Below are 17,238 nucleotides of genomic sequence, written 5' to 3' on the forward strand. Positions count from 1 at the left end.
CTATTGGGGCAATTTATCTCAAGAAAGGTGACAAGAACGTAAGAGCGACACTAAGAGGGCCGTTTTTCTGTAACGGCGATGTTAAGCCTCTTAAGCCGCCCAGCGATTTAGGAAAGGAGATTATGTTTGTCTCTGTTTTGTTCTGCGTTATGTTTTTCGTAATAGGTTTCATAATGCACAGATACTCGACAAGGCGATTAAAAAATTTCTTTGCATCATTTCCAGCCAGTAGATACGCCAATGGCTGTTCTAAAAGCAACTAGGCAGTACTGCTGATGGAACATGGCTGATTTTTTTGAAGAGAGATTATTGCTTATTAGTTGAGACTCTTATATCCGCCGATATTCAGGTTATACGTAATCCCGCATAAAAATAACGATTCGCAATTTTATACCTCACATAAGATGCTACCAATCACTTGGGTTGTGGTTTATTCGATTGAAAGTCTTCCTTTACAGTTATTTACATATTACGTTAGCCAAGTGCATAATATATTCTGATAGGCCGTATTTTATTAAGTTTATTGAATGTGACCATCATGCTGCGCAACTACTACTTCGCATAATATACATTTATCACATAAACTATTACATGTCCCGCAAAATATATAATCCCATAAAAACAATTTTTTCAATTGCAAATATAGTTTCGATGACCCACTTAAGTAATGGGCACGCTCGGTATCAATTAAGGTTTTATTGGCGGTAGTAAACTTTTCATTTCCTGACCTGCCATAAGTTTCACTTTGGATCTTTTAATCACACTGTTACTCAAATCCGTTCAGATTGAATCTGGAACATTTATTGACGAAGTCGCAGAAATTTCAAGGTGCAAACGGTATTTAACATTTAAATTCCTTAAACAATTTGCAAGCTAAACCCAGATGACGAGAACCAATAGAGAGTTATTGGACGGTCAATAAGGACATGCAGTAATAAAGTTAGTGCTATTTTGACACATACGCCGGCACAAGTGAGTTCAAAAATAAGGGATCCCTAAGTAAGGATACTGCTCTGCGCTAATTGTGCAGCCATACTGTACATCTTTATTTCTTCCTGAAACTGGGTATTTCATTGTATACATAACAACCGTTAAGCGGAAATGTTCAAGCAGTAAGTTAATTTCTGTTAGTTTCAGTTAATTCTGTAGAGTTAGGTTAGGTTTTTCAAATATTGAAAGCAGTGAACTAGACCTTTAGATCCTAATAACTATCATTTCGTTAAAGAAATAAAGCTAATGCAGTATAAAAGTGAAGATTAACCTTAATACCGCACGACAGTATTTATAATTTCTCATAACTCTCTAATAGAGAGTTATCAGGTTCAAAGTCGGTGCTAAGGGTGGTTGGCTTAAAAACTTGAACAAGACGTAAAGCAATGATGGTAGATCGAGCAGAAATGACATTTTAAAGAGCAAAGGATACGGGCGGCAAAAAAGACAGTCGTTTGTCGCGGCGGATCAAAGTAATGATAATTGGCGCGGGAAAAAAGTGATAAAACACGAATAGGATGACAAAACAAGCCAAGCTGCGCGCATAGACAAGTGAAAGCAAGCACGCCTTCTGTGACATTACGACAATCGGTGATTCTCAGTGGTAGTCAAGCCGTCGCGTCCGAAGGACGACAAACGGCCATTGGATGTCACCGGCGCTTGTCGCGTAAATTGGCGCGCTTTTCCGCTCAAACACTTGTTGATGCGCAGCATTTACCTGACTTACAGCGCATAACTAGTTCCGTAGTGCAATTAGTAGTATATTCTTTAAGGAAACCCTATGTAAGTGATCAGATTTTAATACATCAACACGTTTATATATGTATATTTCAATGCAATTATTCCATTTGGTTGGTGACTAAAAAAGCGCATCCTCGCACCAGTTAAATGCCGGTTGTTATCCAAATAATGTGCGAAAAATGTGTATTAGATAAACTCTAATTTGTGAAGCTGATAAGGTGCATCCTCTTTATCTGTTCAAAAACATGCATGGACCTAGATTAATCTCAAACAGAGACGTTCCATTCAAAGCAATTACTTAGTAATGTTCAATCCAGAAGTGAATTCCGGTTTAAATTTTTTTCCCGCAGGATCCCTTATTAAACGGTTATCTCCGCTTGAAATGCCGGGGCATACTTGACATCATTTGAATAACGTATCATTGTCGCTACCAGAAGTGAAAGGATGGAATTATAAAAAATACGCTACTTTTACTAAGCATTTCTGCAGTTTTATGGGTGTTTGCTATATAATCAGTTGACCACTTTGCCTCGTTAAAATTAACTATTACCCACTAATTAATTTTTGCTTTATTTTAGTCGAAGTGCAATTGTAATTCCGGGTTTTACTCCACTGACTGATTTGATTAGTTTGACAATATATGCGGAAGACTTTTGTCCGATTAATTGGAAAAATCTATTTACTTTCAAATGGTCAAAATAATTATTTGACCTAAATAGCACGACGTGCGTCTTCAAAAATTCATCGAAATATATTGAAGATAGCACTGATTGTTGGTCATTGATTGAAAAGCTTGGTACAAAAAAGTCGTCAGAAGAAATGAAATTGTGCAGAAAGTGCAGGATATATGTACATAACAATGTCAGCGGAAAACTACTATAAAGGGCTGATCAGATTCCTCGGTTCATATTAATACATAAAGGTATGAAACACCGTTTGTTTCTCTATTGCCTTTCTGCCCCTTACCTAGGCGTGGTTGCATATAAAGGCTGAGGAGCAAATTTTGTAAATGTTTAGCGCAGCCACACAATAATATAAACGATAATATTAGATAGATATTGTATAGACTTTCCTGACTGTGTTTCAATTCCAAATCAATTTTATTTCTGGGTTTCAGTCATTTATTGTCTCTATTTATCAATTAAAATACGTTTCGGTGTATTTTTCCACAATCATCAATTTTTATGTGTAGCGTTGTTGCTGCTTTAAGCCTTGGCATGCATTTGGAGTATTAATTTTGTCCATTGAGAAAGAGTCCAAAGAATGGACAAAATGAATACTCCAAATGCATGCCAAGGCTTAAAGCAGCAACAACGCTACACATAAAAACTGATGATGGTGGAAAAATACTCCGAAACGTATTCTGATTGGTAAATAGAGACAATAAATGACTGAAACCCAGAAATGAATTTGATTTGGATTTAGATAGATAGACGAAGCTAGTCATTCATAAATCCCGGTGTGTTTGGAAGCAACATTGATCTCTGTCGATCGGCGATTCACAAAGAAAAAATAGGTGGCAGGTATAAAGCAGTTACAAAGTAGGACCGATCGATAAATTTACAACATTATAATTAATCCGAGGACACTGAATTCGCTTCCGTCTCAAACCGTTTTCCATATGTATTTTCCTGGAAAAATTTCTCAGTACATTGTTTAATTAAAACATCATGTAGTCTGTTGCCATATGAATATTCCTTGTTCCTCCACCAAAAGTAGGGCAGGATGGGGATCAGCCCCTACCGAAATAGTGAAAAGGGGATCGTACTGACCTACATTCATAGTGCAGGATTAGGGAGGACTAAACTGTAATTTTGCGTTTAATTTTTTGGTTAGAAAAGCTAGGGCTTTAACTAGGAAAGACGATTAATCGACACTGAAGGAAAAATTGGATAAAAATTGCTAGCCAAGGTAACTCTAGGTGCTAATTAAAAAATCAGTCCATCTAATAATTAGTCGATTAATGCTGAGGTTATTCAAAATAATGACTTTATATCACGCGTAAACAAATAAGCAATTAGGGCTATGAACAATAGGTTCAGTTAATTTAATATATTTAATGAAAGGCAACAAGTTAACACATTAACACGATGTTCAAGGGTTTGATGTGTTGACGGTTTCCACGCTAAATTCCACGACTGTTTCTTTCCTTGAATCCCGCATTTTTTCTAATATATATAAAACCCAAGTTAACATACTGAAACTGAAATTGGGAAAAAACTGCCAAATTAGTTTCCGATTTGTTCACGTTGTGATAACCTCACGTAAAAATGATAAAACTCCAAACAAATGATCAAGAAGAGTCCCAATATCGGTGGAATGGAAGCCATAAATAACGTAATAAAATGTGGCGTCTTCGAGAAACTGTATATAAAGGAATGACAAGAATTTTAAAATGCCAACTGTGTAAAGCGGCGAGGATCGGTAGACCCGAGCATTGGATGACATCTGGGCCAATGATACAGGTGGGTCGGTCTGTCCTGTTGTCACCAGAGTAGTGGGGATGTCACCAAGCTTTGGGGACGCTTGCGCGAGGCGTAGACCACTGTCACCTGAAATACGCCTCTGATTCCCAGCTTTAGGCGCCCCCTGTCGGATGCCGAGTTCCTGCTGTCCGCCAAGATTCAATACCCAAGCGACAAGCCTAGCGGTTGCGTCGGCAGCTTTAGTCGATATTATGCAGCTTGCATGCACGTTTTCGGATAAAAATCACGATTATTTGCTAAACAAATTGCTTCCGTCTATGCTTTCTTGCATATCGACACCAAAGCGCACTATCGCATCAAAAACGAAAAACTGCAGCAAACAAAAAACAGCATAAACCCCAAAGGAAAATTACTATGCCCAAACTCCACCTGCTTCCAGGATAATCGTTGTTTACTGATTACTGCCGAAAAACTAAGCGATAGCAGTAAACTATAGATCGTCTACTACATACCCCTAAAATACCGCTGCGCTAAAAAACCTGCTGAGAAAATTATGTTTACATAGAATTTGTCCATGTGGCCAAAGCAGAGTCTACCTGGAGCTTAGCTGGGCTGCTATGTAAGCGAATACATAAGGACGTCAACTGTACATGCAGGAAAAGGCGGAGCCAGGACAAAATTGTCACTGAAAGGACGATTGTCACTTGTCGCGAAGGCAGCGCTTGCGCGACCCTCTCAGGACCATAGGTTGGCGTCGCGCCTGGCGACACGCCCGGCGTCCAGGCGACCCTTGACCTCACGATAGCCGGGACACACAGGAACGGACCCCCCAGTTTCTTAATGAGGATTTTCAAGCACGGCCTTAATTAGATTTCTTGTTTATTGATCTTCTACAAGTCATTTATAAGAGTTTTCTCCGGGAGAGTTTCACAACTCTCTAACTTCGCCGACATGAATGCAATGAATTACAATAAAAAAAAAAGATGGGGTCGGTTGAAGAAGACGTAGCTACACGCAGACACGGAATGGTTTGCTAAAATATTAACAGTTGAAAATAACTTGAGCAGTGTGAAACATTCAAATTTTCTTGTTGTAAATTTGTCCGTTTGGTTGCGAATTCACATTCCGACTCGCCGAATTTGATGTCTTCTATAAAGATAAAAGTAGCTTGAATATGCAACTGGATGAGATGAACATATGTGATATGTTTAAATTGAATGTAGGTCTGTCCCAACCTATTTGGCAGTGACGTCATGATTTGAGACGCCATTTTTAAATTTACTCGGGTTTGAACGATTTCCTTCCATATTGAGTGGTTGCTTCAGCGTTTGTTCGCGGTGATTTGAAAATATTTTTTTGATTATAGCAATGTTTTATAGAAGTTTTGAAAACTTTTCACGTTTTTCAGCTTCGTTATTAATTTGCCTCAATTGTACAGTACTTGATGTTACCTGAAAGCGTTAACGTGTTATTTTCGTGGTGGTAAACGTGCAGTCAAATTATGAAGAAAATGGAAGACAAAATTGGGAACATATACAAACTCGAGGCGATGAAAATATGAGCAAACTGAATCGTTGTTTTCCTTTATAATATTGCTTGGGGAATCTCAAATCCAATTTTAAAAAACCACAGAAATTGTCAACATTCTTCCATACTTCCGCCAATTGTAACCATTTGATCAAATACATACGTTAGTAACATCAAATTTCCCTCTCGCTCAGTTGAGAAGGAAAGAAAAAGAACGGCTATTATTGCGTCACTGCCAAAAAGCTTCGGACAGACTACATGTATATAGTATATGCTTAAGTCGGTTGCATTAAGAACCAGATAGAAACATCTTGCTTCGAAGAATGAAGAATTACATGCTGTAATTGTCATTTACATAACATGCATGTTTGTTCAAAAAATGCTTATCGGCAAACACAAAAATACGGTTCCATACGAATTGATGCCGACTCCCAAAGACATACCAATTCTTGATCACATAATTATTTTTTTCTGATTTCCTAACCAATTCGTTTGCGACCGTATATTCCATATTTGAAATAATTGTTTTTGATGTTTGATGGCAAATTGAGCCCTAATCCAACACTGCTAACAATCACACGAACTCGCGTCCGCTTCTTCGTTCAGACTTCGATCGGGACCCTTTTACGCCCTCTGTCGCAATAGGTTTATGCAGTAGCTCAGAGGAAAAAATTGAGGAAACGCTGAACATCAGATAACAATAAATAACCAACCAAATCCAATCGATTGACTAGCAATAATGGTAATATTAGTGATGGTGCTGCTGGTGCAAATATGTTTATATTGGGATTGTATCAGACAATAACAGAACTGTAATCAATAAATCTGAAGGAAAAATAAATGAATTGATACAGTTCCAGTTTAATTTTGATCTTGAACTTAACATTTCTATTATTGTATAATCTGTAGTCGGCATATTACGATTGAATTGATTCAAATAAACTGGATTGCTCGATAACTTGGAACTTTATTGCGCTTTAAATGGACTTTGAATTGGATAATTATGCGATAAATTATTCAATTTTTACCGAACTCGATTCATTGCCGGAATCTGACCTTAAACTTATGCATTGTTGTAGTGAATTATCTTGATTTAATTGAATAAGACACACTACATTCATAATTAGCTGTAAATTATAATGCATATACAGAGGGCTTTGTCTGGCGCACTAAAAGAACTCAACTACACTAACAACTAACAAGTCCTACACCTTCTATAAATCCACAAAGTTTTTCATTTTCATCAATTCCTTGCCGGCACTATTCAAACAGTTCAACGAAGCACCACAGCTAATATTCATTCCAAGTTCCAAACTTAATTTTGATTGACTCATTCACTTTCAAAAATCAACAGAAAAAATGTTTTTACCTTCATATTAAATCATACTTGGTCTAAACCAAGAGACTTCCAGATCACCAGATTCGAGCCTGAGCGACATTTAAACGTTCATGCTTGAAAATCACACGGCCATTTAATTATTTACTTTAACCACTCACTCAGAATACCTCAATGTATAGTTGGTTTTTATAATTGAGACCAGTTTTGCAGATGAGCTTCAAAATGATGGAAAACTGGCTGCATTAGTATAGACTGCTTAATGTAAATTGGTATAACGTATATTGATTATAACATGAAATAATTATGTTGCTCGATTTGCAGCTTGTTTTAGCTAATCCATCTTAATGGCGCAGGGACCAGGACCAGGTGGAATATCCTGCTGTTGGCCCATTTTAAATCGGAGTAAATTTTATGTGTAGGTTTGAGTAGAGGAAGTTGGAGGAATAATATTAATAGTGTCAATATTAATGCCCTAACGATGACATAAACCGTGACAACGAAATAATTGTGTTTGTATACCAGATTAGTGTACCCACAATATAGGGGAGAAACAGTAAACGTAAGCGAAAGTTAAATGTTTTGCCTAAGTGGATCCCTAATTGCGAGTACATATTTAAATAAAATTAAAGAGAAGAATATCGTTTTTAACCGTGAGCATTCGGACGAAGTCGAATGGGCCGGTATGGAGGAAGCTTCTCACAAGTTTAGTAGTAGCCGATCCAACAGCGTGAGCTTATTTCGCAGCCAGTTAATGGATTTTAAGCCATGCGTTCCGGCGTTACCGTACTGAATAAAAACAATGTTTTGCTAAACTAGGCCTAATTTCTGCTGTCCCTAAGTCACAAATTTAACTAACCAACGAAGCGAATGTGTCAACTTCGCGTCAGCTTTTGAACCGGACTCATCAGCAATGTTAATTGACAGACAATAAACAATTGTTTAGTGACTTCCCTAGTGTTTGATGTCTCGCAATACATTATTTTCTGATAGCATGAGTACTTCTCAGCCGTTACGGCCTGTTTTGAATGTAAGTTTGTGTTCGGACATTTTGTTACCTACATACTTTTTAGCTTATGTTAGCTGTTATTGTTTTCAACTCCAGAATTGTTGCTAGTTTTTAATATGTTATTATGTATTTACTTAATAGTAAACCCCACATTGCTGTAGGTAGTTGCATGTTCTAGAGTTCACAAAACGCTTTTTTGATGCTTCAACAAATGAAGACAGGGTGGTTTTTTCAACCAATAAAATCCACTTTAACCGAAGAAGTTTTGGTAAATTTAAATCTGAAGCAAATTGATTTTAATAGGATTTTATTTTGCTCCAGTTGTTTGCAACAGCGGCAACTGCAATCTTAAAAGCACCATTTGTTGATAACCTTATTTTTTATCATTGTTTCGGGAAATAATAACGAATTAGAACGTTGCGCTTATTATAATGGTCTTCTTGTTTTGATCAAGAAGAAAAATGTCATATATATTAGTTCCACGCAATTGACGACGAATATTGGAATCTCTCACATCAGTTATAAATAACAAAAGTGAATAAAGGGTCGGTGCGATAATCACCAATTTCAACGGTAATAAATTTAAGTGAATTAGCATTAAACGTGTCTAAATAGAGGCTGATTAAATGGCGTCCAGAAATAAATCATCCGCGTAACTTACATTAAATTCTGGTTTAATGTATTCACATGTTGATGCCGCCTGGTAACCAAAATCACCTCGGGCTTTTTGCTGCTTTTTAAATCGCCACTGTACTTAAAGTAAATCAATTTGATTCTTACCAATATCCATTAAACCATATTATTTTACATAATGTTACAGTGTAAGCAAACATGTGGTACATCAACTCACCAGCTTGAGTTACGTCCATTTCAGAAGCGGATTTTCATTACGAGATATTATTAAATTATCCTTCTTGTATTAATGGATAGCTTAACAGCAAGGAACAGATATTGCGTATAAAGTATCTTACGGAAACCTGAAAACTGTTTGGTTGGAAAAAATCATCAAGGTTGGAATCCACCATTTTGGTGGAAGCTTATAGGCAATATTTCACCACATCAGTTGATATGCTCGAAAAAAAACCTCTTAATCAATAAATTGGTACAGTTATGTATTTTTCGGCGTGAGGTAATAATCAATCAGCAAGTTTGAGTAAAAAAAGCCTTAATTCATGTTTGTCCTTACACTGTATAGTAGAATTTCCTTATAAAATACAATTATCTGTGTCTAGTGCGTGACAATACCGGTAAGATCGCAGATTAGATTGTATATTTACTAAACACCTTGTATAAAAAGGATATAGATTTTGCCGATCGCGTGATTTTGTGAGTACGACTACATAGCGTGAAGGACTACGTTATATAACGAGAACCTATTACTAATCAAACCAACATTTGTTTTTTCAACAGTTCCAATATGTGTCGCCTTTCAATATGGCCGAAAAACACGCACACGGGTAGCATCGGTTCAGGCAGGTTTTATATCAACAATATTAATATAACTTTATTATCAGCGTTGCTCCTCTACATATTCATGGCTTCCATGTAAATATACATGCGTGTAGAAATCTCATCAATTCATTACTTTATACTCAAAATATTACTATATTAGGGAGATTGGATTCACTTGATGCCTATATTTTAACCCACAGCCTCCATATGTATTTGCGTTAATTGCTAATTTGTTATATTTAACGTCCTTATTAGTCACTCGAGGCTAGACAATACACGCTAGGAAACCTGGATAAATAGGCGCTACAAAACATCTTGGATATCCCCATTTTTTGTCGTATAAACGCTGTTTATTTAAACATTGGCGTTGCTTGGCAATTTTCTATGAAATAAATCCATGTTTACGTCAGAGACGGCAGTAATTCAAGTGTAGTAAACGGGAGGGTTATGGAAGCAAAATATCGAATAACCATATCATATATGTGGCAGGTATAAAGAAAAGCTGCCCCAAATTTTAGATTTAACCACGATTTCAGGGCCTGATTTAGGAGAGTTTCACCTCTAATGTACCGATACTCCAATGCTGATAGGTCGTAACCCAATTTAATAAAATGGAACAGAAAACACAAAAACCCTTTTGTATTTTGCCCAAATTTTTATTTGTTTTGTGGGTTACAACCTACCAGCATGATGGAGCATCGTTTATCTAATAGACTCAAAAACCTGTTTTTTGTAATGGAAAAATTGACTGACTAATGTCTGCATCTTTATAACGCCTTTTGACTTCTCCCAACAATTGGAGGATTTTTTAAAATTATTCTCTTATTCTATAGCTCAAAATGTACTAAAATGTACCTAAAACCCAAACTTTGGTGCTAAAAAACACACAATGATGCTCAAGTTGTTTGCAACCATTCCCTACTTGTCGGGCGGCAAGCTGTTGCTTTAATTGGCAACCTTCCTCTTGGATGCTTAATTCCTACCTTCTAGACATTGACTGATCACATCTTTGCAACTTTGCTGATACATATCAATCGATATTTATTCCTATTGCTGATAAATTCGCAAAACGAAAAATTCTAAAGGTTGGGACGAGGAACTTTAGCAATCATTAGCAGATGTAGAAGTTGAAGAAGTGAGGGTTTTGCAGATGTTTGAGCTCGCTTAGGAGTAAATCCGGCCCTGCTAATAATTTCATTGTGGAGTTAGTTATTATACAATATGGTCCCTACACCTGGTCATTGGATGAGCTTACATGTACCGGGGGCCATATTGGTTGTACCATCGTGTGACCCAAATGTAAAAGAATAAAAAGTTTGTCGATGAAACAAGGTTCTGTCCAAGCAAGCGACGCGACCGAAGCAATTTTCAATTATTAATCGAAAACCACGACGAAACTTATCATTATATTTTGTCCATAAAACACGGCGACTTTTTTTTGTGTGTTGTGCCTTATCGGACGGAGGATATCCAATTTAAAAAATTGCTTTAATTATGTCGGAAAGGCAAATAAACATATCTTTGTAAGTATGGGCATTTTTTCATTTACTCTATTGCCTTCTTCTGAGGATGAGAGTTATTGTGTGACACATTAAATGCCTCAAAACTACGGGTTTGCCCAAGCAACATTATCGATTATGTATTCAATATGAGGCTCTGATAAGAGGAGCAACCCGACTATCCATACACATCTAACGCTTGATCCTTCGTAAAACTGACCAACGCAATTAATGCACGTATAAATATATACATAAGTTTGTTGAAAATTTTGAAGAATTTTATCCAGTTCTAAGTGCTGTAATGGAAAAAATCGTCTGATATGAGATTTTAGCTCTATTAGCCACGCAAACAGATCAATAAACGTTGTGCAATAATCATTATCCCAGCAAAAACTAACCTTGCATCATTTTATGCAGAAAAATCACACTGATATGATCACTATTTTGCATTTCTCAGCCTATATCTTTGGAACATTACAGATTTTTGCTGCAACTTGATAACCGGTTTTTTCTGTGCAATAAATCATTCATATGATCTTTGACATTCAAATGATAGCGAAGAAACAAAAATTTCGGGTTTCATGATAATGCTATCTAGCTTTGGATAAGGTTATGGTTTTGTGTATGTAATGCTTTAACTAAGCGGAATTATGCGTTTACGGGATTTTCAATCTGATTTTGTTGATAATTCGTACCAGTTCATGACTACAATTGTTATGGAAATTATTAATTATGTAATGTGCACATTTATTCAATACCCTGAATCCGCACACTGAATTGGAAACATTCAATAGGCATAACTACAAAGACAATTAACAAAATTCAATTTTGGTAAATTAAATCTAATAATAATTGAACCAACCAAATCTCAAATCAGAAACCATACAATGAGCCCACAAAAATTAATGAACTTTAATTAATATCAGTCCTATTAGGTAATTCGTGATGCCCTCCACTTATTACCGAAAAGGGCTTGACAGCGTTAAAAATTAACCGTGAGTTTCCGATAATATACCATAATAAACCCAGATGGTCTATTTTTGATTGAGCTCAATGACTATTAAAAGGTTCTTTTAATTTGATGGGTCACTACTTTTGAAAAATTTATTCATAATTTGAGTCATGATTAAATGAGTAATAACGTATATAATCGGAAAATTTTGGACAAGCGACCAGATATGTTTTGGGGGCTCACTTTCAGAGCCGTTGATTGCGCATATGAGCTTTCTAAATAGAATTATTTCTTTATAAAAATATTTTTTCTTTGTAATTGTAACACTCTTTTCAACAACAGATTTTGTAAATGTCCAGCTTTGGCCAACAGTGATGTTCCTCTTATGTTATAAAATATGTGTCTTTACACACAAAAATTTACAAAATTGTTGTTGAAAATAGTGAATTTCATTACGTCATCAATAATTGATAATGAGTTTTCTATGTACCGAATAAATTCCGAATAAAAACTGAATATGGAATTTCACCACCTAGTGGTAAAATACGTTCTTTATATATAGAATAAAAAAAGAGCAGTCATTATAAATTCGATGTCGAGACGTTGTGGACATTCTCCGTTTCGAACAACCTTAGGATTTTGATTAAGACATGGAGATGTTGTATTTAGAAAATAGATGGTTTTTTGGAAAGAAGAAATGAACTAAAACGAAGAAAAGCTGCAAAACGATCAGGCTGGCGTTTTAAAGACTGCGTTCAGCCAGCTCTTCGTAATTGCAGGACCCCGTATAAGTTTCTCAACACGCAAGAGTCGATTAAATGACAACTAAATCGTTAGCATGGTATATAATTTATGTGAATAGTCCAAAAGGGTAGTTATTAGAGCGGCTTCGATTTCTCCCCGTTTATAAAAAGACCCATAATGAAATTGAAAATAATACATACGCGATTGTTAATAGCCCTTGATTCAATTATCTCCGGTCACAGTTATTCCTGATTTAACCTGCGGAATATCATTCAAATTGTAGGTATATTATCACGACTGATTTAATGACCTTTTAGCACAGTTATTGAATTGCCCTTTATATCCTCATTGGAAATAATTCCACATTTACAAATTATACTGATTTAATTAAACACATTTCTCAAGTGAATCTAACTAGCTAATCCAATGGCAGACTTTTTGGAATCGGCTTTCTTATTTTACTTGGCTAGCTATTATTGATTGCCAGGTAACAAGGTACGAGGATCGCATGACGAATTAAAGGTTATTTGTTAAAAAGTCCTTGTCTTGTCAACATATCACACCGTATGTCGTTCGTTTAACCGAAGACAGTCCGTGATGGGCTCACAATTTTCTAGAACGGTTTAGGTTGAGAGTGTGTCACGAACATTTCCATAGTAATTGAACATGTGTCGAACCTAAACAAGCAATGCCCTTTTTAATTTTTGCGGTTTGACAGCTCTGCGGTTTGGGTTTACCAAAATAACTATTGTCATATGCTTTGGAAAATACATGATGAGTGTATTTTATAGATAATTTCGAATTCATCTGACTGCACTGTTATTATATCCTCTTTAACCTTTTTTAACTAACTTTTATCTAATTATCTTTTATTTGATATTTAATGAGCGTTCATACAGGCTGTGTCGATATCGGTAATAGGTTATTTAATTTAACCAAAACTACGAATTAAAGGCAAATGCACATAAAATGTGCCCTTCTACCATCCCGTTCACTGTCACTAAACAGTTTCCAAACGCCCTGTATAGGAATTCTCGTTTATAGCAGCAAATAATCATTTGCCTCTGGTCTAAATAAGGCAAGACCTATCTAAATACGAATTTTGTGCGAACAAGATGCTTAATTTGCATTTTACGGTCCAGGTAAAAAGTGTTTAGCATACAGGGAGTGTTCGATTTGAATAAACACATTCTTTTCTGGTGTGCTCAAAACATCCATTGTTGTAACGAATACAAGTGCTACCTATAAGTAGCGTACAATAAGGTTTCAAAATTGTGTAGGCGCGATGAGAACTGATTTATTATAGTTGATGTGCTCTAAACATCGAATTAGATCCCTTGAAACTTTTCCTTATCTGAATGGAAAAGAATGTTCAAATGAAGTCAATAAATATTAAATGTTGCAAAATGATCAAAAAATTGTTTTTGAAATGTGCGAAAAACTAAGGAAACTTGAAATGACTCTCATCAAATAATTTGAAATTATTTTGCAAAATCTGCATATTTATCTACGATGAAAACTCGATGGAAAATTATGTTCAAATGGAGTCAATTAATATTAAATGCTGTAAAAAGGAACAATAAATTGTCTTTGGATTGTACGAAAAACTATGAAAACTTGAAATGATTCTTATCAAATAATTTGAAATTATTTTGCAAAATCTGCAGATTTATTTCCGATAAAATGGTCAACTATGTGATGTGCCTTGCACCATCAGAATGAATCAAATCTGTTGTTTCGTGTGAAACTTGAACGCCAAGGAAAATAATTTTTAATTTAAATGCTTATTAAAATTTTCAGCTAAATAACGTCTAATTTGTCAAAGCTCGTTTGATAAGACAGCGGAGAAAGCGAACGGGGGCTTAGCTGAATAGAAACTTGGAGAAAAGGGGATTGTTGTCATCAAAGCGGGCGTGATAGATTTATTTTAGTCATCAATTAGCGGCACGACAATAATTCATGAGCCGCCGACGAGCCTTCACTAATAAAGTAAGCACTGGTACCTTTAATGGACCCGATCATTATCAATAAGGGCACATTAGCCGGAACACAGAAGATGTCTATAATGGGGGCGTGGCAAAATACGATGCGCACTTTGATTCACCAAAACGATAAAAACCTCATAATAAAACGACAATTTCGTGTCATTAAGCTCCACCTACTTTTTGGTAATTCATGAATTATCACTTAAGTGCCCAAATGCATGTGGCGTCCCTAATAACACCTTTCAGATGTTTATGTCAGTGCACATTTACTTGTATAGTTCAATATTACACCATGAATTAACAGTTAGTTGAAAGAAATTTAATATTTTCGCAAGGCTAAAGTTGATCCTGGTCCCTAGACATAATTAGTTTGAAAATGCTTTTTCAGCTTCATCCTTCAACAGAATTATTAGTAAGTTGAGAAACAGCGCGTGCTTGTTATATGTATAGATCCTGGAGTACGAATCATCCAAGGTAGAAGAGAACGCTTGGCAAAAATTAATAGATTTCACGATGCCACATGCGGTAGAATGTGTTTAGTAAAGTAAGATACATGAATAAAAATGTAGGTGGCATTTTACTAAAAGCACTTGAAACAAAGCCACCAAACCAAAAATTTGAATTTTACATAATTCTATTAGCATATTTCATAAATTTAAAAATATATGTACATATAAATTAGCAAAAATCAGCGCTGTGTAAACGAAACCCAGAGAGAGAGGAGAGATTGAATAAAGACTGTGACGCTGACGACCGCTGATATAAAATATATAGGGATGAGTAAGTACACCGTTCGTCAGTTGTTTAACTCAATTATTGATCAAATATGGCGCATTTCCCACCCCACGGGCTCCGTTAACCCTTTTGCGTTGAGGGGATTAATAATTATGTACCAACCCCCATATTAGGTCCTCAACATAACAACCCTATTATATTTATGCTCTGCGAAAATATCACTTTTATTGTTGAGTTCCTTTTTAAGGAATCTATTTGGTTTTTGGCCTCTATAATATAATCGATTTCTTTTCAATTTTAGCTTTTTCACGTGAATAGCGACTTAAATTCTGAGAGTCATTCTTAATAATTTCATTGTTCTTTAATTGCCCCCAGATTTATTTTCTTTTGTCAAATTCTTACTTTAAAAGTACAACTTGCTGACACGTGAAGTCATCGTATCATTTGGTGTCAGCTTGTTATTAAACACGCCTTTGATTAGAAGTCTCAAAGGAATCAACACCTTGCTGTATAATTTCATAATAGACGATATTTGGCATTATGTTATTCCAGCTATTGTTCGACTTGTCAATTATCGTCGTGAGAATGAAAATTTAATATGTTTAAAACTATTACTAAAACGCCATGCACAGTTAACTTTGAAAAAACACTTACATAATAAGTCAAGTTTTATTGAGTTTTTTCAATTTTTTCCTGTCAAATTGCTTCAAAAAAATTACGTTATGCTGTTGACTCTAGAAACAAACGCATTACCCCAATTTTGCTTAATTAAATAGTGGACAACCATTGGTATAGAAAAAGTTAAATTTTCGACTACCACTACTTGAATCTCGGGAGGTTTTCGTCGGATTTGTTTTGTCGGTGGAAAATTTTTCAGAATCAAATGTTATTCAAATGTCAGAAATGTTGGAAAGATTCATAATATGATTTCATTAGCGACGACACAACTGACGAAGAGCTTACTTAAGATGCATTTTGAAAATTATTTTATGCAAAAAAGAAAACAGAAGCAACAAGAAAAACTGGAAAAGTCATTTCATTCAAAAAGTATTGCTCTAAGTTTCGATGCAAATGCAATTAATCGATTATGGTTCTAGAAAATTTAATAATACGACACAAATTGATGAAATTTGAATTAAAAAATGAGTCGTTGCTGCGTCGAGCAAACCACCTGTGAAGATGTAAGCCACTCATGCTTGCAAAACGTTAGAATTAAAATCTTTGCCACGACGGCAAGAGATTGGATCAGTATTATGTAGTAAGGTTTTGCCCATACTAATTTGGATATTAATTACTGAATACGACATGTAACAAGGAGTAAAATAAATGGATATTATTAAACAGTTCAGTACAAAAATAGGCCAGGTTTTATTAAATGGGACGAGCTTGGATTCGATGTCAAATTGCAGATTTTTCGCAGATTTTTTTACTGTATGTTTTAGGTAAATTCAAAGTATCATATTGAACAAAACGAGCAAACTGATAAATCACATAAAGGTATTGTTGGTAATTGGATCTTATAAAGAACTGGCATATGGCGACTAAAAAGGGTTGATTGGGCACGAAACCGGTGGAAAAAAGGGTGAGCTTGACATTTTAACGAGGGATGGACTTGGACAAGTTTGTGTACCCCATTAGCGGGTTCCAATAACACTGATCTCGTTTTACTGCAAAATTTTGGTCGTTTTTCATCCACCCCTGGTGATGACATAAGTGTAACAAATAAATTACGCATAGTGAAAATAAACATGTTTTATTGCCCTGATAAGCTGCTTCCGATCAGTGTAATTCGAGTAACTAATTATTTTCGCTTGCACTCAAAATTTAAAAATAAAAAGCACG

At 35.6% G+C, this 17,238-nt stretch overlaps 1 protein-coding gene across 2 annotated transcripts in view; it reads left to right on the top strand.

Moving 5' to 3' along the window:
* Window positions 1–1,605: 1,605 nt before the first annotated feature.
* Window positions 1,606–17,238, top strand: part of LOC109541127 (zinc finger protein basonuclin-2) — a 100,525-nt gene continuing 84,892 nt past the window's right edge. Inside the window, exon 1 of one of the 2 annotated variants that reach the window (XM_019909873.2) lies at window positions 1,606–1,773. Coding sequence is in view for 1 of the 2 variants with exons in the window: in XM_019909872.2 (XP_019765431.1) it covers window positions 7,985–8,050 (66 nt within the window). In the remaining variant the exon portion in view is untranslated. Of the gene's footprint in view, window positions 1,774–7,741; window positions 8,051–17,238 lie in introns of those variants that run through there. The other variant, XM_019909872.2, reaches the window with a different exon arrangement.

Source organism: Dendroctonus ponderosae, unplaced genomic scaffold (assembly GCF_020466585.1).
Source record: "Dendroctonus ponderosae isolate FM_Combo_2020 unplaced genomic scaffold, Dpon_F_20191213v2 Dpon_F_20191213_1, whole genome shotgun sequence".
NCBI classification, from domain to species: Eukaryota; Metazoa; Arthropoda; class Insecta; order Coleoptera; family Curculionidae; genus Dendroctonus; species Dendroctonus ponderosae.